This window comes from Myotis myotis, unplaced genomic scaffold (assembly GCF_014108235.1).
Source record: "Myotis myotis isolate mMyoMyo1 unplaced genomic scaffold, mMyoMyo1.p scaffold_m19_p_1, whole genome shotgun sequence".
NCBI classification, from domain to species: domain Eukaryota; kingdom Metazoa; phylum Chordata; class Mammalia; order Chiroptera; family Vespertilionidae; genus Myotis; species Myotis myotis.
The window spans coordinates 88,157,813-88,185,148 of record NW_023416313.1 but is presented as its reverse complement, the minus strand read 5'-3'; the positions used below and the strand labels follow the sequence as shown (position 1 = coordinate 88,185,148).

The following is a 27,336-nucleotide window of genomic DNA, read 5'->3' as shown; positions in this document are numbered from 1 at the left end:
GCTGTTACAGTTGTTGAGCTGAGCTTGTGTTAGGTCATTCTGTTCAGTTTAGTCCAAACTAACCCTGAAACTATAAACAAATAATGATTGGGGTATATATTTTTTTAGTCTTTTGACCCTAAAGAGAATTTGAGGTTGATGCCAAATTGATATTTAATCAACAGCAATCTGTTTCTCAAAACAAAAACATCTGCAGGCAGATTTAAAACATGTAAATAGATGATTACTCCACTTTGTAAGTAATGGGATTATCTCAATCTTGAATTCTAATTTACCATGAATAATTTAGTCCCATTACTTAACAGGTAGTTTTAATCTTTTTTTAGAAAAAGACCAAGCTCAATTTAAAAAGCTTTAAGCTTTAACTTCACAAAAATCATTTATTAACATATTTTAGAATAAACATGTTGTAGGGATTAAGGGGGATTTGAGCTTAGAGGCTATAGAGAGAAGATTTAGTGGCACACATCAAGGTGGAAGGGGTATGGGAATTTATTGGACTTCCAGTTTACAGTCTAGTGCAGCGGTTCTCAACCTGTGGGTCGCGACCCCTTTGGCAGTAAAACGACCCTTTCACAGGGGTCGCCTAAGACCATCCTGCATATCAGATATTTACATTAAGATTCATAACAGTAGCAACATTACAGTTATGAAGTAGCAACGAAAATAATTTTATGGTTGGGTCACAACATGAGGAACTGTATTTAAAGGGCCAGAAGGTTGAGAACCACTGGTCTAGTGAATGTGGAAATTGTTAGACTTCCAGTTTTGGATGAAATGATATATTTGGGGAGTACAAAACGGATGCTACATTTTGCTGTAATAAACTGTTTCTATGGTACAGAAAGCCTCATGTCTTCTTTCAGAATATATACATGAAACAATCGCAGGCTAATATGTTAGCTTGCAAATAAGGCAGCTAAGATCCTTCACTTATTTTGACCTAACAATGTACATATACATATTTCAAAACAACCTTCATAATTGTACAGGAGCTACTTTTATACAGTTAATTAACATCTGATAGAATGCTCTAACATTTTGGGGCAGTGAAAACAAAACAGCCTTATTTTTCATGGTATAGGAAGAAGCTATCGGTATGTAAACAAGTAGAAATGATCCACCCAAAGACTCTTTGGGTATCTTCTCAAGAATTCTCAGGATGTGTGTAACCAGGATAGATGAAAATTTAAGATGTATTAAATATATACTATGTGCATATATTACGTTGGCAATGTAAGGAAATGTGGACAATGTGAGAAGTATTGCATTAAAGGGCATGGCAGATGACAATCTATTGAAAGAAATAGATAATTGACATAGGGTGATAAAAAGGTAAAAATATATAGGGGTATCAGAAATCAATTATGAAAAATTAATCTTGAAAAATGAGAGATGAAATATTTGGGGAGAATAGGAAGAATCAAGCTGGGGATTGACACTGATTATGAAGAATACTGGGGTTTTATAGAAAACTTTTTAGTGGGTCATCCCTGCCACCTTGTAAGGCACCTTATTAAGCAGGATCAACCTTGGGGCTTTGTTAGAAGATGAACAAGCTACTGCTTTTTTGTTTTAAATCACACATATTACCAGTCTTCTGAAATTCTGGAAGTTCTCACCAAGAATCAGTTATTCTAATCACTATTTTCACATACTGTGGAAATTGTTAAAATAAAAATGTTAAACAGATTTAAAATAACAAAGATTTCCAAGTTCTTCTAAATAATAGTTAGCATTTTAAGGTAAGAAATAATAGAACTTTCATTATGAAAATTTTTATTAAATTACAGTATAGTACAAGTTTATGTCCTAATAACAAGATTTTAATCTTTAGGGTAATGTGATATTAAAATGTACTTGGCCTCATTATTTCTTGAGTTTCTTTTGAGCAGCTTTCTTCTTGACCATCTGTAATCGCTTCATGGCATTGAGCTGGGATTCTTGTGAAGTTGGACCTTTAAGGGATGCCGAGGTAGAGCTGCTTGATTCTGAAGTGGTTTTGCTGGTGGTACTTCCGCTAGGCCCCGATGTCCCACTATTTCCATTTCCACTTAGTTGGCTGCTGCTTCCTGGAACTAAACTACTTGGACTAGGAAGACCTACTTTGCTAACATTGTCACAACTAACTGAGCGACTAAGGCCAGTTTTGCCCAAAGTTAGAGGTGGAGGTGGTTTCAATGGTACAGTGGGTGAAGTGTTGTTACTGGAACCTAATTTGGAACCTATTCCACCTTTGGATGATGTTGCCAGACCAGTCAAACCCACAGGCTTCTGGTTAGCTGCTGAGGTAGCAGGTTTCCCACTATTGTTTTGGGTTGTTGAACTCAATTTTGCTGTTGATGGACCAGCAGAAGTAGTTTTGGCTGCAAACGCTGCCCATCCAGTTAGGCCACTAGTTACTGAAGAGGAAACACTGGTGCTAGAAGAATTTCCTGAAATAACCCCAGATGTCTGAAAAAAAAAAAAAAAAAAGAATATAAAAGATAAGTATTACTTAAAGGCAAGTATATTTAACACCTAATATAATATTCTGAATATATAACAAGTTTAATTGTTGGACTTTTTTACAAAAGTAATAACTTGGGAAATTTAAATCACACCACCAAAATTAAGTTCTTTTGTTCTGTTAATTCTCATCCAAGGATATGATTTTTAGAGTGTGGAAGGAAGGGGGAGAGACGGAGAGAAATAAATGTCAATGTGAGAGACACACATCAATTGAATGCCTCCAGCATGCTCCCAGACCAGGGCTGGGAATACAGCCTGCAACTGAAGGATGTGCCCTTGATCGTAATTGAACTGGGGACCCTTTAGTCTACAGGCTGACACAATTATGAATTGAACTTCTCATTGGCACTCTTTCAACCTTAATATATTGTTATTTTTTTAATCCTCACCCAAGGCTATTTAAAAAAGAAAACTATTTTAGGGAGGAAAGGAGAGAGAAACATCAGTGTGAGAGAGAAACATCGATTTGCCCCGACTGGGATTCATCGAACCAGCAACCCAGGTATGCTCCCTTACTAGGAATCAAACCCACAACCTTTTGGTGGATGGATGACACTCCAACCAACTGAGCCACCTGGCCAGGGCTACCTTCAGATTCTTAAGAAGATTCACAAAAATGTTAAATTCATGCAGAGATAAAAGCATTACGAATAGTATCTTATTTAAAAATAAGGTAGTTATTATGTTTAAAATATATCTAGTTGTCTTTTAGAACTGAAGTTCAAAAAAGTTGATAAAATGATTTTTATCAAATGATAAAATGATTTCAGTTCTTACAAAGTAGCCTTCAATACTGTTTGCATGTAAACATTTTTAATCAATGTGAAAAATAGTCAAAATAGAAAGCTCTGATATCTTTGCTTTTTAAGAGGAGGAGTCTAGATTTTTGTTCACATATTCTGAAAATGATAGGATTTTTACAATATCATGCAATAACTATCACATAAGTTTATCCAGAGAAGATAAACTACATAAATTATAAATTCCTAGAGAAATGAATATAGGTAATGAGAAAAAGTTACTCAAGGAAGCTAAAAGACACAGGTGCAGTAAACTTTTAATTTTCAGTTCTGAAAGATCTAATTTTTTTCCTTTTTCTTTCTGTTAAACATAAAACTGTCTACCATATGGCTAAATGATCTTTCAACAGACTTCATGAAAGAAAACCCATCTGAAGTAATTAAAAAGCCCAATACTTATGAAGTATAAACAAGAAAGCAAATTCTGTATGCATGGCATTTTATTTTAATGGCTTGCTGATACTGGTATTGCTTTTCAGTGACAGATGGCTTACAACACTTGAGGACACGCAAATGTAAAAAACACAATAATGGATATCAGGAAATTCCTTACTACTTTAGTGTATAAATTTCTCAACTGTTTTTAACTATAAATATTTTCTTGCCCATTATCCTAGTTAGAAAGCCTATTATTCTTTATATAAGAATGAGAACAATTTTTCTCATAGTGAAAATTTACCACTTTTATCATAAATACAGCAAAATCTCTTAAGCAGAGCAAACATGATAGTCAAGGCCTTAATTGATTTGCCATAAAATGATTTCACGTTGGACTGCCTAAAAATAAACTTTAGTATTAACAGATTAGCATAAAAATCTACCTAAAAGTGTCTTCAATATAGAATACAGCAACTCTAATTACTTTCAATAAATTATTCCTACCTCTATTCCAATTCACCAAGTTTCAATGTAACAAATCATTAATAGATATCCCTTGGATATCAACTCTTCCCTAGTATATTAAAAAATGATCTACAAATAAAATTATTAGTATCTTTCTCAGATTACTTTATATTTATATTCTTTATCATCATACCAAGGTTCTGGATCTTTGTTACTTATACAGCAGTCACTCAGAATTATATAGTCAACTTTAGGTTTTTCTGGGGTTAGCTAGTATTTTTTTTCCCATCATTAGTACTCTGCTTAGAAATGGGTGTAACTCAGTAAAGTCATTAATTATGTTTTAAAATTAGATTGTAAAGTATTTTTATTCCATGAAATCAAGATGCCAGGATATTAATAATAATGTAGTGTGAATTCAAGGATGCAAACCTAGGAATGAGAAAGGTGATACTCTCACTAAATAACCTGACCCCTTAGTATAGAGGTAGGTACTATGAAAGTTTGTAATCCTATCCTGTATAACAAAAGCCTAGGTGGTGTCACGCCCTTGTGCGACGCCCTCGCATGATGTTGTCACAAGATGGCCACCCTCACGTTGTCACAAGATGGCTGCCACAAGATGGCAAGCAGGGGAGGGCAGTTGTGGGCGATCAGGCTGGCAGGGGAGGGCAGTTGGGGACAACCAGGCCTGCAGGGGAGGGCAGTTGGGGGCAATCAGGGGCCATTAGACTGGCAGGGGAGGGCAGATGGGGGCGATCGGGCTGGCAGGGGAGTGGTTAGGGGCAATCAGGCAGGCAGGCAGGCGAGCGGTTAGGAGCCAGCAGTGCCAGATTGTGAGAGGGATCTCAGATTGGAGAGGGTGCAGGCTGGGCTAAGGAACACTCCCTTGCCCGCAAGCACGAATTTCATGCATTGGGCCTCTAGTAAAAAGTAACAAAAAAGACAAAGCAAGAAAACTTCAATAGCTAATAGGTAGGGAGAAAAAAGCTATGAGGTCAATCAGCTCAAGTAATATGAGGAGCAAAACTGTTGCTACTGAGGGCAGAGGTATTTAGAATTTAAAGCAAATTCCTGATGGCGATTAAGTGTCTGACTACATAAAATTTGGAATAAAAAATATATCACAGTACTCATTACGTTGAAATACAGTTGAATATTTAAAAGTGTTGTGATCATACTAAAAGTATAGACTCAAATTATTTTTATCATATTAATGCTTTTATACATTTTATTAGTTTCTAAACAGTAAAGATAATAAAAGCTTTAAAAATTATTTATATAATTAGAGATTAAATAATTATTTAAAAATTTTAAAATAATTTTTACTTAATGTTAATAGTAATGCAAGCATAGTTTCCAACCTATGGCCATTTAGTATATAAAAGTTCCTCAATATTTTTTCAAGTAACTATTGTTTAATCAACTAAATTAAAATAAAAATAAAATCTTAGATAATCTTAGATAAAAATGAAATGTACTATACCTTGACTTCTGTTCTCTTAAATGCTAGAAAAGTTGTCTCTTGTTTGAGTTTAGTTTCTGGTTTTTTAACCAATGGATCTTTGACAGCGGGAGCTACAGAAACAACTGTGGGAGCTGGTTTCTGTGGTGGTTTCTGAGTTTTTTGAGCCTGTAGAAATTAGTATAAAATTAAATTAGCTGTAAAATCTTACTTGAATGCACAGAAAAGACGATAAAAAAACTATCACAGTACTCATTAAGTTGAAATATAGTTGAATATTAAAAAATGTTATGATCATACTAAAAGTATAGACTTAAATTATTTTAATCATATTAATGCTTTTATACATTTTATTAATTTCTAAACAATAAAGATAAAATTTTTAAAAATCATGCAGATTAAGGTTAGCTAAATACCATTTTAACAAGACAAATCAAATTGTTTTTTAAAAAAAGGAAAATCACAAACTATTTGTAACTGTAATGCAGTACATTTATTTCTTATTATGGCTGGGTAAAGACTTAGGAGTTTCATTCTTGGGGTTCAGGCATAAGTCTCTGAGTAATTAGAATGAGTTAAAAGTAGTTCAGATCAATTATATGGTTTTAAATACAGACTTGGAAGAAAAATTATTAGTAATAAGTGAGGGAGCTTTTTAAGGTTTTTCCACACTATAGAAGTAGGCACATTGAATTCTTAGAGAAAGCTCACAAATACAAATTATAATGTTATTAAAGACAAATTTGCATCCACTGTTGCTTTACAAGCATATCCAGTTTTATTTTGACCAATAAATATTTTTTTCTTATTTTATATAACTAGGTATTCTTTTTTTTTTTTTTTTTACCATATGATCTGTTTCAAATGTGGGTTATGGGGATCAATTACAATCATGTAAGTGTTTAGCATATTGTATGAAATATGTTGAATGCTGACAATATTAGTTACTATTTATTCACTATAATTATTTACAAATGATAAGGAATTTGGAAGAACCCATCCACAGTGAATGGAGAAAAATGCTCCCAGCCATATAATTGTCTCTGACAGTCCTAATAAGGTCATATAGGACTATACCAGGGAATTTATTAATAATTTGTTCCCACTTCTGGAAGTTTGAATACAGACTGTTTTATCCTTGTTTGGAGCTTTTTGTGGAAACTTCTTGTGCTGTGGGTTGATGTATTACATAGAATTTTGGTCCTTAAGTCTCAATTCATCCCATTTTTTATCACATATTTTCCACCAAAAGTGTACCTACTTTCAAACATCATTTATAAAGTAACATTCAGGTCAAGAATATGGTAAAGAATGCTGAAAGACTATTCGTGGTAAAAGATCTCCTACCTGCAAGAAAGGAGGGCCATCTCACTACTGTAAAACCATGTTATGAGAATTCCACTCTCAGAGTAAATCAGAAACACATGGTTCTGTAACTACAGCTTTCCATCTTACACATCCACCCAACCACATCTACTGTTCCAGAGGTTAGGCTCTGAAGACTGACCTAACATGCATGCTTTAGCAGATGAAGATTCACTACAATGAAGCCCGGACAGGACCTCTGCCTAGGAGCCATGTTTAGTTCTGCTTCCTCTATTTCACCTAGCCATCTTAGAAGTGTAATAAGAAATGCCCAGAAGCTCTTGTCTTTTGTTAGTAATACTAGTTTAGGGAACTAGTATTAAATACTAGTTTATTATCACTGACTCAGTGTGCTGATCAACAAAGGCACTATAATTTTCATTGGGTGACTACCTCAGACACTGCAGAAAGTATGTAATTCTCCACTCAGGGCAGTAATGGCCAGTAAAGCAGCAATCACAAATACCACATTTTTCTAAATGCTGCTGAGTAGGTGTGTATTATTACTGAGACAGAACCACTGCAATACGTCATATGAGTGAGTCTTTTAGCTAGTGCTGAGGCAAAACTCATTTCCTGGTAGAGAAAAAATTTTAGAATTGAAGAATGACCTCTGACTCTGCCAGATACTACCACAACATTCTTATCTAGGTCTTCCTATAACAATGTGTACTGAAGAAACTGTAAAACATATGGGGACATGAAAGTTCACTACATACTCAGGGAATGATACACTTAGTCTGCCATGGCCAGAATGTATGGGATATATGGTGAAGTGGTAGGACAGGATACAAAACTGGACTTGTGTCAAAGAGAGAAGGCCCATATATATACCCTAATGAGTATAATCTCATTCTATCAATAATCAAAAGCCCCTGGGTATATTTAAACAGATAGAATTAGATAAATATTGCAGTGAGTAAAGTAGATTGAAGGGAAGCAAGAAGACCTCTTAAGAGGCTAAAGCAATAGACAAGAAATGAGAGATTTGTGGAGTAGGGTAATAAGAGCAAAATAAACAGACATGAGAAATATATAAGAAGCAGAATTAAACAACAAGATATGGAATTAAAGGAGGTACAAAGGATAATATTTTCTAATTGAAGCAATTGGGGGGAAAATTGAGTGGAGAAGAGAACAATTTTAATTTTTTTAAAATATATTTTATTGGTTTTTTTACAGAGAGGAAGGGAGAGGGATAGAGAGTTAGAAACATTGATGAGAGAGAAACATCAATCAGCTGCCTCCTGCACACTCCCCACTGGGGATGTGCCCGCAACCAAGGTACATGCCCTTGACTGGAAGCGAACCTTGGACCCTTTAGTCTGCAGGCCGATGCTCTTTCTGCTGAGCCAAACCGGTTAGGGCTAATTTTAAAGACATTAAACTTAAAGTAACTGAAAGCTATCCGATTAGTTTCCAAAACTGACTCCAGAAAGAGAGAACTATAAACATAGATTTGGTGTAAAATAAATCATAAAAAATGGGGACCAAAAACTTAGAGAACAGTGATTATTTTATTAAGATATGGTGAAATAAAAATAATTAAAAAATAATTTAAAAAGATAGACACATTACTATCACAAATTAGTTATTTTGTCCATTACCAATTCTTAGTAACTACATCTGTCAATGCACATACAAACACGGCCTTTGTACACAATTACAAGTGTAATGGTCTAAGCTCACTCAGGAACAGACATTTTCAATATTTCCCTACCAGACTCACCAAAGACAGGCTTTCTATCTCACCATTTCCCACAATGCATTATAGTATTTTTAAATGTTTAGAAGTACATTGAAATACTAATAAGAAATATTCATATGTTATGGATCTCCAATCCTGTTTGTTTGTTGCTATATTAGAATAAGTAAAAGCTGAACAGAGAAAAGTGCATATTACCTGGTCTGGTCTTTAAGTTAGTCGCATAAATAAAACATATACACTTTATAAACAAACATTTAAATAGTCAGCTTTATGATTTATTTTTCAATATCATAATAGTTCACATTTTTATTTTGAAAAGCCATATCAACAAAAATACTGACAGAGACTGTTTAAAATAGAGAAAAATTATTCTTACCATTTTTTTCATCTGTCTGGTACATCGGGCACAATACCACACAAGGCGAGGGTCATTCACTTCCTTGTCTGTCACTTGGGGCTTATGGCAATCTTGGTGGTAGAGGTTATGGCACTCTTGACATTCTACTAATTGATTACCAGATGCCACTGTCATTTGCCTAAGGAAATATAAATAACATTAAAAACTGCACTTATTTGACTGCATGCAACAATTTAAAGCCATTCTAAGGTGGTTTTGGGAAAGTTTGATATATAAAAGACAATTAAAAACACCAGGAAACAAAAAAGCAAAATAACAAACCCCAAGATGTAGCCTATACAAACACTTCCTTTCTTTTAAAGCTTATGCTCACCATTAATAAATATGTAAGATGCTTTAGCAACTACATTTGGGTATATTCTCCCTGCCTTTCTCTTATAATATTTTTATTTCTCCTAGAAGTAGTAGACTTTGGCTAGTCCTCCAACAATCTCATAACATTTTTTTTGTACCTCTGTTAAATTCCTTTTTATTTGTTACTTACATGTTGTTCTATTATCTTCATTGATATATGACTTGCCTAAAAGTGGGAACTGGACCTAACATATAGTGCCCAGCACATTACTGTGCAGACAAAGGTGTTCAATAAGTAAATGTCTTATCAACTGAATAAAATGTAGCAATATAAAAATCAAGTAAGTATAAATTCCAATAGCACAAAAAGCAATCATCACATATTAGGTCTCCTGATGGAAAGTTACAGTTACTAATTCTCTCCCTATTATTACTTTACAATTTATTTCTTTATTTAAAAATAATAACCGTCATGGTAGATAAAGGGTGAAATAAATGTATATGAAAACAGTGAAGCCCTAACAAATGATCCCATTCAGAAGTACATATAACAAGATCAGGTCTAAAATTTACAAAATTTATAGTTATTTACTTAGTCCCAGTACACCAGAATTTAACATTTTCATGAATAAAACTGCAAAAAAAAATAGCAATCTTCTCTGCTGTGCTAGGCAGTGAAAGCCATTAGTAATTAAAAATATAGCCGTGGCATCGAAGAGTTTAAAATCTAAGTTGTTCTGGTTTTTTTAAAAAGTTTAATTAAATTTATTGGGATAGCATTGGTTAATGACATTATATACAGTTCAGTTGTACAACTCAGAAATCTTTCTTCTCAATATCTACCTGAAAAATTTGAAAACACTTATCTGTAAAGATATATGTACTGCTGCTATAGACAAACATAATTATCTATGTTTTTATACCTATGTATCCATGTTTTAAACAATACTCAGAATAACCTTTGTGACCCATTGATTTCATTCCATTATCCTTTGGAAAAGATTTAAAGGTGTTTTAAGAAGTGTCATATATATATATGTATGTGTGTGTGTATGTGTGTATATATATATATATCAGTTTAGTTTATAAGTACTATCAATCATTCAGGGAAAAGAAAAAGCAACACTGACTTCTTAAAAAGAATGATGGAAATAATTGAGTCTGCTGAACAGACTCTTTCTCACTAAAGAATAAAGCAATAATTGCTTTCTCTCTAGAACCCAAGAATGCAGAAAATATTACTATAATGTAAGAGATTAAAGATGCCACAGTCAGGAAAATAAAATATTAGACAATTTTCAAGATGTTAAATTGCTATATTGGCAGTTCATAGGGAATAATCTACTTACCTCTTACCCACATACAAATAAGAAAAACAAAATAAAAAACACTCAATAATTGGTCTGACATTTTATTTAGTTGTTTGCTCTTCAAAAAGAAACAAAAGAATCTGTGGCAAGGCACAACTTACCTACAAACAACACAAGCCAATCCCATCTCCATGGCAAAATCATCTGCACTGGTCTCCTCAAAACTGGAAAGGTCAGCCATAGCTAAATCCCTACTGGTTTGCACGGTAATGGGAGAGGACCGTGTCTCTGGTTTCTCCAATCTAGGTTTCTTTGGAATGTCAACTCCTTCAGTGGTGTCTGATTTCATCTATAAAAAGCACCCAATCAGAAAGTAACATGTTATAATAAACTTTAAATCACTGAGAGGCAGATAGGCAGCATGCAATGACTAAGTCCACTTGACAGATATTTTTACATAGTTAGGGACAAACATACTAGTACACTCTAAAGATCTGTAGAAGATTTATAACAAAATCATAATCAGTATGTTAAAAGAAACCAGCAAGGTAGAAATAAATAAATTAGAACAGCTTACTATGTACCTGTATTTTTCTTTGTCCCCTCGACATGGGAGTTCGACCAGGAGTTTGACCAGGGGGAGGGGCTGGGCGGCCAACCGTGGGAAGGGAGGCCCCGACCAACTGGGGGTGGCAGGCAGCCAGGAGAAGGGAGGTCCTGGCCAGCAGCTGGCAGCTGCTAAGGACCCTACCAGTGCACAAATTTCATGCACTGGGCCTTTAGTTTATAATAAAAACTCTCAGCAAAGTGGAAATAGAGGGAACATATCTCAACATAATAAAGGGCGTATATAACAAATCCACAGCTAACATCATACTCAATGGGAAAACTTAAAGCATTTTCCTTAAGATCAGAAACAAGACAGGAATGTCCACTTTCACCACTTTTATTCAACATAGTACTGGAAGTCCTAGACACAGAAAACAGACAAGAAAAAGAAATAAAGGACATCCAAATTGTAAAGAAACAAGTAAAAGTGTCATTATTTGCAGATGACATGATAGTGTAGTATACAGAGAACCCTAAAGGTTCCACCAAAAAGCTACTAGAACTGGTAAATTCATGAAGTAGCAGGACACAAAATAAATATCCAGAAACCATTTGCATTTTTATAGATCAATAATTAACTATCAGATAGGGAAACTAAAAAAACAATCCTATTTACAACTGCATAAAAAATAATAAAATACCTAGGAATAAATCTAACCAAGGATGTAAAAGACCTGTACTCAGAAAACTATGACACTAAAGAAAGAAACTGAAGAAGATACAAATAAATGGAAGCATATACCATGCCCATGGATAGGAAGAATTAACATTGTTAAAATGACTCTATTATCCAAAGCCATCTGTAGATTCAATGTATTTCCTATCAAAATATCAATGAAGTATTTCACAGAACTAGAACCACAAAAGACCCCAAGTAGTCCAGCAATTTTGAGAAAGAACAACAAAGTTGGAAGTATCATGCTATCTGGTATCAAACTATACTACAAGGCCACAGTAATCAAAACAGCATGGTACTGGCATAAAAATAGACATATAGATAAAAGGAACAGAATAGAGAGCCTAGTAATAAACCCATACCCATATGGTCAATTCATATTTGACAAAGAAGGTAAATCAGTCTATTTAATAAATGGAAAACTGGACATATACGTGCAAAAAAAATGATACCAGACCACCTTCTTACACCATACACAAGAATAAACTCGAAATAGATTAAATACTTAAATGTAAGACTCAAAACCATAAAATCCTAGAAGAAAATATAGACAATAAGATCTCATACATTTTTATTCATAATATTTTTTGTAATATATCTCCGTGGTTAAGGGAAACAAAAGAAAAAATAAACAAATGGGATTACATCAAACTAAAACATTTTTGCATAGCAAAGGAAACCATCCACAAAATGAAAAGACATCCAACTAAATGGGAAAATGTATTTACCAATGATGCATCTGGTAAGGGATGAAATGGGCAAAGGACCTGAATGGACACTTCTCCAAAGAGGACATAGATGGCCAACAGACATATAAAAGGATGTTCAAAATTATAAATTATCATAAGGCAAATTAAAACCACAAGGAGATATCACCTCACACCTGTCAGAATGGCTATCATCAAAGAATCAACAAACAAGTGTTGGCAAAAATGTAGAGAAAAGGGAGCTCTTGTTCATTGTTGGTGGGAATGCAGAATAGCAGAGGAACTATGGAAAACAATATGGAAATTCCTTAAAAAATTAAAAATGTAACTGCTATATGACCCAGTGATTCCACTCTGGGTATATATCCAAAGGAACTTAAAACACTAATTCAAAAGAATATATTCACCCTGTGTTCACTGCAGCGTTATTTACAATAGCCAAGCTATGGAAGAATCACAAGTGCTCATCAATAGACAAAATGGATAAAATAGCTGTGGTACAAAAGCCATAAAACACACACCATGAAATCTTACCATTTGTGACAACATGGATGGACCTAGAGGGTATTATGCTAAATGAAATAAGTCAGTTAGAGAAAGACAAATACCATATGATTTCACTTATATGTAGGATCTAAAGAACAACATAAATGAACAATCAAAACAGACACAGACACACAGATCCAGAGAACAGACTCATGGCTGCCAAAGGGGAGGGGTGTTGGGGGCTGGGTGAAAACAGTGAAGGGATTGAGAAACACAGGCTGGTAGTAACAAAATAGTCACAGGGATATAAAGTACAGCATAGGAAATATAGTCAATAATATTGTAATAACTATGGTGCCAGATAGGTACTGGAAATACTGGGGGAAACACTTTGTAAAGTAAATGATTGTCTAAGCACTGTGCTGTACACCTGAAAAATACAAATAATATTGAATGTAAAACTATAATTGAAAAAAAGAACTATACTACTAAAAGGGTAATATGCTAATTAGAGCAGGTTGACCGACTTCCTTCAAGACAAAGCCAAAGTGGCAAGGGCCTCGGTGACCAGGCTGGCAAGGGGGCAGTTAGGGGGCGATCAGGCTCAGGCTAGCAAGCAGAGGCAGTTAGGAGCGATCAGGCAGGCCAGCAGGGGAGCAGTTAGGGGGTGACCAGGCTGGCAAGGGGGCAGTTAGGGGGCGATCAGGCTCAGGCTAGCAAGCAGAGGCAGTTAGGAGCGATCAGGCAGGCCAGCAGGGGAGCAGTTAGGGGGAAGCCAGACTGGTAGGGAGCAGTTAGGGTGCAGCCAGGCTATCAGGGGAGCAGTTAGAGGGTGACCAGGCCAGCAGGGGGGCAGTTAGGGGGCTATAGGCCGGCAAGCAGAAGCAGTTAGGGGCGATTGGGCAGGCAAGTAGGTGAGTGGTTAGGAACCAGCGGTCCCGGATTGTGAGAGGGTTCAGGCTGGGCTAAGGGACTCCCCAACCATGCATGAATTTTGTGCACTGGGCCTCTAGTAGTAAAATAAAATATACTGAAAATAAATAAATAATGAACTATCTACCAGTCAAGGAGACTTAACACTGCTATATTTGCTTCAAAGTAAATTCTGTCTCCTAGCTTTAAGATATAAATATTATAGATACACTTGTCAGGTTGGCAAAAATTAAATAATATGGCAAGACATGGAGAATTTGGCACTCTTACATTTTATTGGTGAGAGTATATGTGTAATATACTTTGGATAGAAATCAGCCTAGTAATGTGAAGATGTACCTGTACTATTACATCCTTTGATACAGGTATACAACCTATTGAAGCTATTATCATGTGTGCAGAAATAAGTATAGAGCAGCTTATTGAAGCTCCACTATAACAGAGAAAAAGGAGAAATAACTAATTATTCATTTGTTAGGGAATGGATAAACTGGCTTATTCATGAAATGAATATTATATGGTAACTGAAATATTCAGCTCTACATGTATCAACAGAGGTAAATTTCAAAAGCACATTGTTGAGTGGAGGAAAATGTAAGTTAACCAAGAATGGAGGTGTACACACACACACACACACATACGTACAGTATAGCATTTATATAAATTTAAAAGCACAGCAAACAATACAATATAGTTTATAAATAGGCAAAATATTTATTAAAAGTATGAAAACATATGGGACTAATATACCCCACCTTATGGGGAAGGGTTATTAAATTTTAATATAGTTATTACTAAGTCCTAAAATATTAAAAATTAACTATGTGCATAAATCATTCAAAATTGATAATCCAAGAATTATTTTTAGGCTTTATTAAGGTACATGCCATTTTGTAACAAGTTTCACATTTAGTCATTTATATCTTTACTTTTTAATTTTTATTTATTTCTTTACTCTTTATTCTTTCCTATCTTTTCTTGTCAAGTGTTTCATTCAGAATATTTGAGTTGTGGAGTAAAGTTTATACTTTAAATTAGTACATTCCCTGGCTCAAATATTTGTTGACAACGACTTCAGTAAATAGTTCAAAATATTTCTAAATGTTACTCATTTTTCAAAAAAAAAATCAATGTCTATAATTATCAAAATATACTTACTGAAAGGTCATTATGTACTTTTTAGGCACTATTACTAAAAGAAGTAAGCACACACTATTGTTTCTGCCTACAAAGGACTGATTACCCTGTTTAATTATTTCTACTAGATTAAAATAAAATCTTACTTTATCAGCAGTTCTCTTCTCAGCTTCCTTCTTTACCTTTTCAGTTGTGAGAACCTTGCCATTATTATTGCCAGAAGGAAGACTGGATGATGTTTTGGGCTCTTGCTTACTGGAAATAGTTTTTGTGCTTGCAATTTTGGGTGGCTCCACATCCTAAAAGGTGTAATAAAAGGATAACCATGATTAAATATTTAGATTTAACACATCATAAAGAAGTAGATCATAAATCTAAACAACCTTCAGTTGAAAATTAAGACATCATGTTGTGACCAATGTAACATCCTTTACTTTAAATAGCTTTTATGAGAAATAATTGATATATAAACTGCACCTATTTAAAGTGTAAAATTTGATAAGTCACATCTGCAAAACTATCACTACAAGCAATCTTTCATCCTCCAAAGTTTCCTTGTGGCCCTTTATAGTTACTCCTAGAGGTATCAACCTAGAGAAACTATTCCCTCCCATCCTCAGACAACCACTGATCTGCTTTCTATCACAATGAATCAGTTTTTATTTCCTAGAAATTATATGCTGAATGGTAGTCCATTTAGTGGATATACCACAATTTGTTTATCTATTACCTACTGATGGACATTTAGGTTGCATAACATTTGGGGCTATTACAAATAAATTTTTGTGAATATTCATATACAAATCTTTTGTGGGCATATACTTTCATTTCCCTAGAATAAATGTCTTGGACTGGAATGGCTGAATCATGTGATAAGTGTATGTTTTTAACTTTTTAAGAAACTGCCAAACCATGTTCCATAATGGTATACCACTTTACATTTCCACCAGGGGTAAACAACAGTCCCAGTTCCTTCACATCCTCACCAATACTTGGTATAGCTAATCTTTTTAATTTTAGACATTCTGATAGGTATACACTAGTATATTATTGTGAATTTATCTACATATCCCTAATGACTAATAATATTGAACATTTTAAGTGCTTATTTGCCATATATGAATTTTCTTTGGTAAAGTGTTAAAAAATTCCGTCCCATTTTTTGAAGATGGGGTTGTTTGTTTTATTATTGAGTCTAAAGAGTTCTTCATAGATTTGGGATACTAGTCCTTTATCGTTTACATGATATGCAAATATTTTCTCCAAGTCTGTGGCTTGTTTTTTCATTTTGTTTTAAGCTTCTAATCCTTGCTCTTACACTAAAGTCTTGCTAATATATATGCACCTCACCCCTTCCCACCAAAGGAAAGCATTTCCCTATTCTAAGTAAAACATCTGAATGTGGTCTATTTTTCTATGATATTACAGAAAAGTATAAAAATTTAAATGGGAATGCTACTTATCATCTTCAGAATAGTGGTGCCTCTGCAGAGGAAGAAATGGGAAATGGGCTTTAGACTCACTGGCAGCAGGGCTTGATTTACTCTTGAGCTGATTGTCTAGACTGGGGTTGGAAAACTAAAGCCTGTAGAATAAATCTGGCCTACTGCCTGCTTTTATAAATAAAATTAGAGCACAGCTATATCCACTCATTTATGTATTATCTATGGCTGCCTTCATGCTATCATGCGGAATTAGATACTGTGACCAAGACCATCTGGCCCACAAAACCTAAAATATTTACTATTTGATTCTTTTTAAAAAGTTTGGTGACTACTCCTGTAGACCTAAAAGTGATGGAGAAAATGTTAATAATGCAGATTAAATATGAAAGTGTATTGTGTGGCCCTGGTAAGCATTGCTCAGTGGTTAGAGCGTCGGTCTGCGCACCTGAAGGTCGCAGGTTTGATTCCCAGTCAAGGGCACATACCTGGGTTGCAAGTCTGATCCTTGTCCAAGGTAAGAGCACATATGGGAGGCACCCAATCGATGTGTCTCTGTCATATCGATATGTCTCTGTCTGTCTGTCTCTCTCCCTCTCCCTTCCCACTCTCTCTAAAAATCAGTGGAAAAAACATCCTCATTCCTCAGGTGAGGATTTTTTTAAGTGTATTGAATCTACAACATAAAAAACGGAGGAGACAGTCTTGCAGTATTTGAAAACTATCATCTAATTCAGCAAAGAAGTTGCTCAGGTCATCAATAGATGACTTAAGTTCATTATTTAAACTTCATTATTTAAGATTTGACTTTCTGATGTAAATGAAAATATCAACCAATTTTTACATTAGAACTACACTCGAAGAGCTGGCTGTTAGTGTTCATAAGCACACCACTGTCTCCAGGTGACTCTTATGCACGCTGAAGTTTGAAAAGCTCTGGTTTAAATCATTCTCACACAATTTTAGAGATGGAAAGGTTCAGCTGAAGGCTAAAATTAAATGAACCTGTGCTTTTAAAATACCCCTCCTTCCAGGGCATTTTCTCTAACTAACCAAGAGAAGTAACTTCTAGCTAGAAACCTAAGGACAGCAGGCTTTTTAATCACTTATTTTTCCCGTACTTTAGTAAACTTCCTTTTGTTTTAGAATATCACAATACTGCTTCTTTAGTAATAATAGGTTTTTCCTACTTGGAAAATACCAATACTTAGAGCAGAATAATCTTGGTAGTGTTTTGTAGAGTTGCATTAACTTGGTTGGTTTGCACTCAATGAACCTACCAGAATGAGAATGGTAGAAAAATGAGGTCACAATAAAATGTCCCGAGAATTGTAGAGCTAATGTAAAAAGAAGGCGAGGGGGGGGGGGGGGCCAAAATACCACTGTTTACTTGGGTCCTGAGCCTGACATCTAGCCCTGTCTTGAGTTTGAGAATCTGGATTAGACTGAGCTAGCTCTTTAGTTCTGTCCTCACCTTTTCAGTTTGGTATCTAGGTTCACAGACCTGGATGATTTGGAGTTCCAGGCTAGAGGTTTAGAAGGGTATGAGAGAATGCCTTAGAAGGTATTAGAGAATATAACAGCAATCATTCACTGAATGGGTATTGTGTACCTCATAGATACTACACTGGGTGACTTACACACTATATATTTCTTTTATATTCACAACTTTGCAAGACAGTTCTTATCATCCCCATTTTACTAATAAATAGTCTAATGAAATGAAGCTGCTATCTACCTCAGTTTCCTTATTGTAAAATGAGGGAAATATATAATACCCATCTCAAGGACAGTTATCACAATTAACAATAATTATACACATACACCACTCAGAAAAGTACCTGGGACACAGTAAATGTTAGGATATGTTTCCTATTACCGCACAACTAGTAAGAGGCAAGTTGGGATTTAAAACAGGTGTGTGTGGTTCCAAACTGTCTATTCTTTACACATAAAGCTGCTTGGTCACTTTGTTATTATTATCAGGATTGGAGCTATGCAGTTCTCATAGTTCATCCATATCTCCTTCCCCCTTAAATTTTCCTACACAAATATTCAATTCACTTCAATGCAAAACCCTTGTCCTTCTACTTCATTTTTTTTGCCCCTAAAATATTAAAAGATAATTACAAGCAAGTTACAGTTTTATTCAATAGCTTTAAAAAAAACCCTCTGATCATAAAGAATTTGAAATTGAAATTTATCATAAATAAGTTGGTTTCTATACACAAAAAATAGAACAGACTATCCCTACACCCAACTAATTTTTCTATAACAGTTCTCTAAAAGCTTGAAGAAAGAAAACAAAATTAAAGACTATAATTCCTTCATGCCACAGGAAAGATCATTTTGGTAAAGAGAACTATTTTAAGATGGTCTAAATGTTAAAACTACTGCCACAGGCCTTAAAACTCCCTCTGAGCTTTTTATTCATATAGGTACCTTTTGAGATGGACGATAACTTGAGTCAATGCCCCGAGCCAAAGATTCATCAAGTAAGGCTTTTAGCTTTTCAGCAGAATCCTTACTCTTTGAATGTAAGAAGCCTAGTGCTTTCAAAAAAATGGGATCAAGTTCCAAGTTCACAGTGGCAGCCATTGCAAATACCTGAAAGAAAAAAAGAGGGAGGTAATTTAGAGACAATGAGTAAAGTTTATCTACAGTTTATTTTGTTTATAACAAGTAATGCTGTGCTTATGATACAAAACTGAAAATATCCAAAAGGCTATTACAGAAAGAAATATCCTTCTGAATGGCATATCTAGTTCTTTTTCCCTGAAGCAAGAGTTAACAGTTTTCTGTATCTGCATATCCAAGTTTTAAATCCAGATGAGCTCCTCCATGCTACAAAGACCCCTCCTAACTTTATTTTAAAATATATACTTACAGATATGCAAATGTATTTTTTCTGGGGAGAAAGAACCTATCTTTCATTTTTCAAAAGGCCAATGACCACCCCCCTCAATTCAATTTAAGAACCAGTGAAGAAAAGGGTATCTAAATTTGTGAAAATAGATACTAAGAAAAATGTTAAGGTATGATTTTCATTCATTTTTATGATCTATTTAGCCATAAGAGCCATTTTATTAAAACACAGTGATCAGCTTTCCAAAAAAGTTAAACCACTATTCTTTAAATCCTTTTCTGGTGTTATTGTCTTATTGGGACTCAATAACTAGCCTTCCTTTAGCATAAGAATGTTACCTTTCTAAAAACCCAGGAACATTTTCCTGACTCGTGCTTGCCATTTTCAAATTGATTTCATAAATTAGAGATGACTTTTTTTCTATTATTTGGTATTGTTAGTTAATAAGACACACACATTTTTTGAGATTCTAGATACTAATAAAACATAGGATGGATATATCTATCTATCTATCTATCTATCTATCTATCTATCTATCTATAGATAGATATATGTAAAATAAAACAAATATACACTTACAGTTCCGTACACATGAACTTGATGTGTTAAAGTTTATTTTATATAAAAATGTCTTCTCAACCCTTATTTCCATGACAGGGGAAAAAAGATTTAGTGTGGTAGCAGGGTAATGGTTAGAGGACGCATTGCTGCAGCTCACCTCAGCTATCTCTCTGTCTCCTTAGTTCTCATCTCCAATCTTGAATGCCTCAAAAAAGCATACTAATGATAATCTCATTGGATCACATTTAGATTGTGGTATCACATGCCTTAACCTACTTTTAAAAAGCAAGGTCTCTGAGGGATGGTGCTATATCTTCCTATAGTGCCTATGATAATGCTCTGTGTCTAGGAGCTTAAAAATAGTAAAGATATACATCAAAGGCTTATGAAGTTCTGAAACGTTAAAAAGTTTTCGTTTTCCATTAATACCAATGCTATCATGTGCTTGCTTCTACTTCTGGTTGTCACTTTTTCAAATATTTCTCCAGGCAAGGAACTGTTAGGATAAAAACATACACTATGAGTTCAATCCTTTAATCAATATTCTGGGGCTTGAAATCTTCTACCCTCGAGGTTACTATTAAAATAATGCAACACACTTGCACTGCTAGAGTGAAGAATCTGTCAGCAATTCCACAGTAACCTCTCATTTCCAGGAATTTATACAGGCATTAAACTTGCTATAGGTTGAATCTTGGCATATGAAAGCTCAGCTTGACAATGGATTTTACTTGTGCCTTCCCCATCCACTTCCCGCCTAAGCCCTCTCCAACTCTGACAGGACACACACACACACTGAGCTTTTATTTTATTTTTTTAAAGTTTTCTAGAAGGTATTAGGTATCAATTTGATAGCCTCAAAATTATTGTCAAATTCTGTGCTCCACTAAAATATCTGAATCACCCATGAGAAGAAATCCAAAGGTAAATACCAAAAGGAAAATAACCTACAATAATCTACCTCAGCCATATTAATAAGAATTTAACAAAAACTGAGAAGCAACCTTTGTCTTTTTTTAAAATTGTATTAATCATACATCACCTATATATAAGAATAAGTACAGAAAGGTTATTTTAAAATTTGCTCATGGAGCTGGTCATCATATATATTCTGAGGAGAAAACAGCTCCTCATTAAAATATCCATGATGAATAGGGTAAAACTGCCACTCTTCTTGAGTACACAGCCTACCTAGTCTTTCTATTGACCTAACTTTTCATTGCTAAAGAGCATAGTGGTTTATGCAGAACAATGTCTTGTGAGATACTGACCAAAGGATTGATAGTTAAAGGAATCCTTATAGAAAACTAGAGAAATCATTACTTAAAATTCTATGCTGAAAAACAGAAGCAAAGTATTTACTGTTATGCATTTCCATAATCAGAGATTAAAGGTTTACATTACAGGCTAGTGGCAAGACTCAGCAACTACATTATAAGACTACAGGCTTTGTATCCCTGCCGTAAATTACTAACATGTCCCTCTGCCCAGTGGTCTCTACTGTGGAATACAAGAAAAATATTAGAATTTTTCTTTTAAAATTTTTATTAAAATAAACTATTAATATACAGTTATAGTAGTATATGCATAAATTGATAACCAAATACACTCATATGGCTATGTGCTCAAAATTTTTTTGTTCTTTTACTCAATGATGAGAAAAGTTTGGAGGCAAGTGCTTTAGCCTACCTAGCAAATTCTGGTTTCCCTCAACAACTCCGCCCCATCCCCCACCTAATCACCAAACCTTAAGTACATCTTAAATTCATCAACCGTTATTACCACCACCCTAGCGACCAAGCTACCATCTCCATTTATTATCAAACCCCATAGCAACAGCTCACTAGTAATCACTCTTTCCACAACCACTCTTGTCCCCTCCAAATCATTTCATATCACTCACTTGCTTAAAATGCTCGTTAAACTTCTCACTGTCCAAAGGTTAAAGAAGAAGATTCTTAACAAGGTCTCCAATGTGCTATATGATCTGATAGCACATATAAAGCAGTTATGACAGTACCTGGCACAGAGCACATGCTCATTAAATGTTACCTAGTACCTCAAGCTATTCCCACTCTGTTGTATCCACATGACTTACCGGTATTTCAAATCTTTCAACATATCTTTTTTACCTCAGCACTTTAGTAGAGTGTCCCATCCCCCATCTTATTCATTCTTCAAGTCTCATTTTCTGCACATATTCTTACCGGTCCCAAAACATCCTGCACTTATTTATAATAGCTACTACACTGTTAATTATGTAAAGGGTGTTTGTCACCCTCACTAGAACGTCCATGCCATGAGGGTCAGCACTAGATTGGTCTTACCTACTGCTGTAAAGGTATGTCTAGCATTGTGCCCGACAGATAGCTGGTACTCAGTAAATGCTGACCAAGTGAATATGTTATCTACCTCCTCTTTCAAAAAACCTTCTCCTCCTTGAGTTCTATTATATTCAGCTTTCCTGGTTTTCCTCTTCTATCTCTGACAACTCGTTCTCTGGCTTATCTTCTCACCCTTGTTTCTCTTGGTGTTGCACAAGTATCTGTCCTTGTCCATCTTCATTAGTTCTGGAACCGATTTCTTCCTTGGCAATTGTATGTACAGGGGTGGGCAAAAGTAGGCTTATAGTTGTTCATATGGAAAAAGACAGGTAGGTGATGATTACTGCACTAGCTTTATTAACTCTCGTGTACTCACAACTATAAACCTACTTTCACCCACCCCTGTATATCGTGTTTCCAACTATCATCTCCAAGCAGAAGATTTCGCGTTTTCCCCCACTTCAATCTTTCTTAAACTCAAATTTCACATTTCCAATTGCTTCACAGAAATGTCTGCCTGCTTACCCTAATAGTATCTCAAATTCAGTGATGACTAAAATTCAGATTATGAATATCTTCCCCAAAAGTTTATCGACCTGCAATTTCTTTCAGTAAATGACACACCTCTCCATTACTCAGGCCTGAAACCTAAATCTCTCTCCTGAGTCCTCTCCCTGCTCCTTATATACAAACAATCAGCAGTCCTTTCCTGTGGATTCTGACTCTGTAACATTTCTCATATTTTCTCTGTTTTTCACTTCTGCTGCTACTCAAATTTGGGTCTTTGTTATCATTTTTTTTTTTTTGTAGTACAATAATGTAGTATTCTCCTTGACTTCAATATTGTCGCCATATTAATGTTCCCGAAACATATTTTTTATTAAAATGTTTTTCTTCCTCAAAAATTAAGGCTTCCCATTGCCTTCAGCATAAAGCCCAATTACTTGGCCTAGCATTTAAGAAGATTCTTGACTAGCGAAAAAAATTTAATTCTTCATCTTGATCTTCCTGACAACAGAGCCACTAGCTGGCCTGGCCACTTCCCATTTTTCTCTGCCCGGAAAGCTTTTTAACCAGTTTTGATCTCCAAATCCTATGAAAACCCAATTCAAACACAACTTCTCATGAGGACTATACTCACAGTTGGTGTGTCCTTCTCCGCCCCCAATACCACCAATAATCTCTCCCTCCTGGTATGTCTTTTAGTGCTTTACCATGGTACTGGGACTTTCCAACTTGAACTATACCCCCCATCCCTCCCCCCTAAAAAAAGCACCAAAACCCCCCTTATACTCTCTATACAACTCAGAGTACTTTAAGGGGAGAGTTTATATTTGCTTTGCAAAGTACCACAAAATAATGGCTACAGAATTAGTAAGCGATCAAAGTCAAGTGTAATGGCTTTTTCTCTCCTACTCAATTCTAATCATTTCCAAAGTCCCTTCACAACAACAACAACAAACCCTCAAACCTATCACTACCCTCCTGCTCCCTGGGGAAAAACAAACAAACCAACCACCACACACACCCTAAATATCAATAAAGTAAAAGTGAAACTAAAATACCTTCTTCGCGACTGGGGACTTGTACCATGTTTCTATCTGCAATACCCTCTTCCCAATCCTTCATCTGGCTTCAATTCATTAATCCCACTCGATGGACTGTAAACTCCATGGGAGCAGGGACCTTTTTTTTTTTTTTTTTTTTTTTTTAAATTCACGGTTATACACCTAGTGCTTAGTTCCTGACAGGTACTCAAATATCTTTATTGCACGAACTACTACGTTTTTGATGAAATAACACCTTCTGGGGCTTCTGTGACCGCTCCCACCTAAACTGGACCTGCACATAGACTAGTAACCACATGCTCTCTCCTGGACCGCCTTTCCCACCCCGCAGGGCGCTCTTAAGCCCAAAGCTGATCATCTGCACGCGCATGCCTCCCCGCAAACCCACTCAGCAGGAGTGCAACGCTAGGGCTGCCCTCCCACAATGGCTCCAGAAAGCTCTGCCCTCGCTGCCTCTGCAAGGTGCACCCCTTTCCAATGAATACGTGTCCTTGTTAAAGGTGCTGCCCTTTTGATCCCCCCGCTGAGTTCTCGGCCCTGGGCTACGTCGATACCTTGGGGGCGCGCCTAGGAAGGCGGGAGGGCATCGACCCCCCAACAGCCAAGGGACAGAGCCTGAGAGCGACAGCGGGCGCTCAGTGGGAATGTCAGTCCTCCGCTCAACGCCGGCACTCCCAAGGCCTAGCTCCGGGGAAGGAGCTTGAGAGGGCGCCCCAGAGAAGACGAGAGTCACGGGCCGAGGGAGCGGGAAAGTCAAGTCACCAAAACCCTCGGACGGAGGTTCGAGACCGGGTTCCCAGGGCTGAGTCTGCGGGCCGTGCCCTCCGCCCGCGCGCACCCCCCGTCCCCCAACACCGCTGACGGGGGACAGCGGCAGCCGGGGGCGCGCGATCCCCCGCAAATTAGGTTTCCCGGCGACTGAGACCCCCAGGGAACTCCTCTCCCACCTCTTCCCTCGCGGAGGTCTCGAGCCTCCCCGCGACCCGAGGCGGCTGGGAGGGGTCGCCCGTCACCACTCACCACTCCGCCCTGCTACTCCGTCCTTTCCCCGTGGAGCCTTCCGAACCGGTTCCGGCACCGGGCTCTCCGACAGCGGGGAACAAAGGTTCTCGGGGCACCATCGAGGGGGAAGCGTTTTGGCTGTGCCATGGGAGGAAGTGACGTCACTCCTTCCGGTCCGCCGGACTATGAATGACGGCCGGCGGACCGCTGTCTCCCCGGACACGCAGTCTTCTGTGGGTCGCCAGTGCTTCCTGGCAGCTAGGGGTCCGCTGGCGAAGACTCGGGCGGCGGCCTCGGAATCCCGGCCCGGGCGCGGCGGGCAGGCGCAGGCGGCCTGCGCGGCCCCGACACGTTCCCGCGCCCTCCCTGCCTGGCCGCGCGTCTGCGACCAGGTAAAGAGGGCGCTCGGGCCGCCGGCTCCGCAGTCCCTGCCACCCCCCAAGGCTCCTGTTTGCTTCCTGGGCGACAGGGCCGACGACGCGAGGGACGGGCCAGGGCGCGGAATTAGTGTTGTGGTCTCTCTCGGGCCCCTCCTTGCCCACGGGTTCTGAGCGTGTGGGTGGGGGCTCCGGGCTCCCTGCGCGGTAGGGGCAATGGAGCAGCTTCTAGTCGTAGGAGTCGGGCCGTTAGCCGTTGCTAAGTGTAATTTTAAGACCTTTCATCGCGCTTTAACTTCTTTTCCATCGGCGCTTAGTTTTCCATCCCAGCCCTTCCTGATGGGAGGAAGCGGCTCTCTCTGTGGGCGTCCTGCTTAACAGTTGCTCCAAAGGGTTTGTTTCGTGTTGGTCCATTTGCTTCTGCACGCCATCAGTGTTGCACTTCGGTGTTAAACTTGAGCAAAAAATTTGCGTCTAACTTGCGTGAAAGTTGCTTTGGCTTTAAAAACGTTTACTAATGCACGTACTTCCCATCCCAACTCGACCTGACTTGGGGATTAGGCAACTTGTTTTGCCACCGTCCCATTCCTGTCCTAAGTTCTTGAATGTCAAGGAAATGCCAGCATTTAATATATCTTGTGCTAAATTATTGATCAAGAAGCTGCAATGCTTTTTCTAAGCTTATCTATAGAAAGTGTTTCAAGGATAAAAATGCAAAAGCTGGTAAGAACGAATGATGTGACAAATTTGAAACATGTACACACGATCATTTAAATATTGTGAAAATAAATTCTTTGTTATAAATACAACCAAGTGATTTGCTGTCATATTTATTTATTTATTTATTTATAAAAGATATTTTTATTGATTTCAGAGAGGAAGGGAGAGAGAGAGAAACATCAATGATGAGAGAGAATCGTTGATTGGCTGCCTCCTGAAGGCCCCAGTGGGAATCGACCAGGCAACTCGGTCATGTGCCCTTGACGGGAATTGAACTCGGGACCCTTCAGTTCACAAGCTGAGGCTCTACCCACTGAGCCAAAGCAGCTAGGGCTGCTGCCATATTTAATAAAGCATTAAGCTATGTGAGTTTTATTTTTTTTTAATTGCCACACTACTCAGGATTGCCTTAAGCATGCTCAGTATTTGAAATTGTGTTTGAGTTCTACCTGAAGGCATCATTTTAACAGGTCTCACTTCAACAATAAGTCTGAAAAAAATCAGATTTGAAAATCATTTTATCAGCTCATTTATTTACTAGTATTCATACTTCTAGTTGTATGCTTTAAACAGAGTTCAAACTTATGTAGCAGTGGGCCCATCAAGTTGTGTTTTTGGTTTTGTTTTTTAAAACCTGTGTTTAAATATGTAGCTTCTGTATGACCTGTGATTTGAAATAAGAATAACTACTGTGTATCCAGTTGGCTTTTATAACAACAATTTAGCGGAACTTGAAACTCTCCACATTCTGAGGCTAGTCAACTAAAACATCTGTAGTACATACCTAGTTCTCTAGTGTGTATTCTTTTTATCTTCAAGTTCAAAATAGCTGCCTCAGTTCTGTTATGATTGGTACTTAAAATGCAAAGAGTGAAACCATTTCGATGATAACCAGCTGTAGGAATTTAGTAATTCGATTTCAGGCTTGCTGATGTTTCTAACATGTTAGCATTTCATGTTGTGAATCCCTATTAATTATGAGGTCAGGCTTAGCTAGAGGCATTATGATTCTCTGGCAACAGGTGATTCCCTGATTTTCCGGGGAGAAGATGGCACACTTCCTTTATGGCTAAGTTTACAGTAAGCTTTTTTTCCTTTTAAACGTTTTTTAATTCACTTCTAGCCCAGATAAGAAAACACATAATTTTAATTACAGGATTTTGTTTTCTAGAACTTAACTGTAGGCATCCCCACCTTACAAAGTGCAATGAGCA

The 27,336-nt window shown here is 36.8% G+C and overlaps 2 protein-coding genes across 6 annotated transcripts in view; one reads left to right on the top strand and one right to left on the bottom strand.

The window, feature by feature from the left end:
• Positions 1-1,762: 1,762 nt before the first annotated feature.
• Positions 1,763-25,184, bottom strand: INTS12 (integrator complex subunit 12). 5 transcript variants are annotated; one of them, XM_036344135.1, is made up of 9 exons: positions 25,044-25,105; positions 22,648-22,726; positions 20,561-20,627; positions 19,147-19,311; positions 15,409-15,561; positions 10,876-11,063; positions 9,069-9,228; positions 5,641-5,787; positions 1,763-2,454 (listed from the first exon to the last, which is right to left on the bottom strand). In XM_036344135.1, the coding sequence occupies exons 3-9, from the start codon at positions 20,570-20,572 to the stop codon at positions 1,870-1,872; spliced, it is 1,410 nt and encodes a 469-aa protein (XP_036200028.1). In that variant the 5' UTR covers positions 20,573-20,627; positions 22,648-22,726; positions 25,044-25,105; the 3' UTR covers positions 1,763-1,869. The 5 variants fall into 5 exon arrangements, with proteins under 5 accessions (XP_036200028.1, XP_036200037.1, XP_036200053.1 ...); XM_036344144.1 differs by lacking the exon at positions 22,648-22,726 and having other exon boundaries at positions 25,044-25,177; XM_036344160.1 differs by lacking the exon at positions 20,561-20,627 and having other exon boundaries at positions 25,044-25,093.
• Positions 25,185-25,286: 102 nt separating this feature from the next.
• Positions 25,287-27,336, top strand: part of GSTCD (glutathione S-transferase C-terminal domain containing) — a 141,436-nt gene continuing 139,386 nt past the window's right edge. Inside the window, exon 1 of the mRNA XM_036344123.1 lies at positions 25,287-25,417. The gene's annotated coding sequence lies outside the window, so the exon portion shown is untranslated. The remainder of the gene's footprint in view (positions 25,418-27,336) is intronic.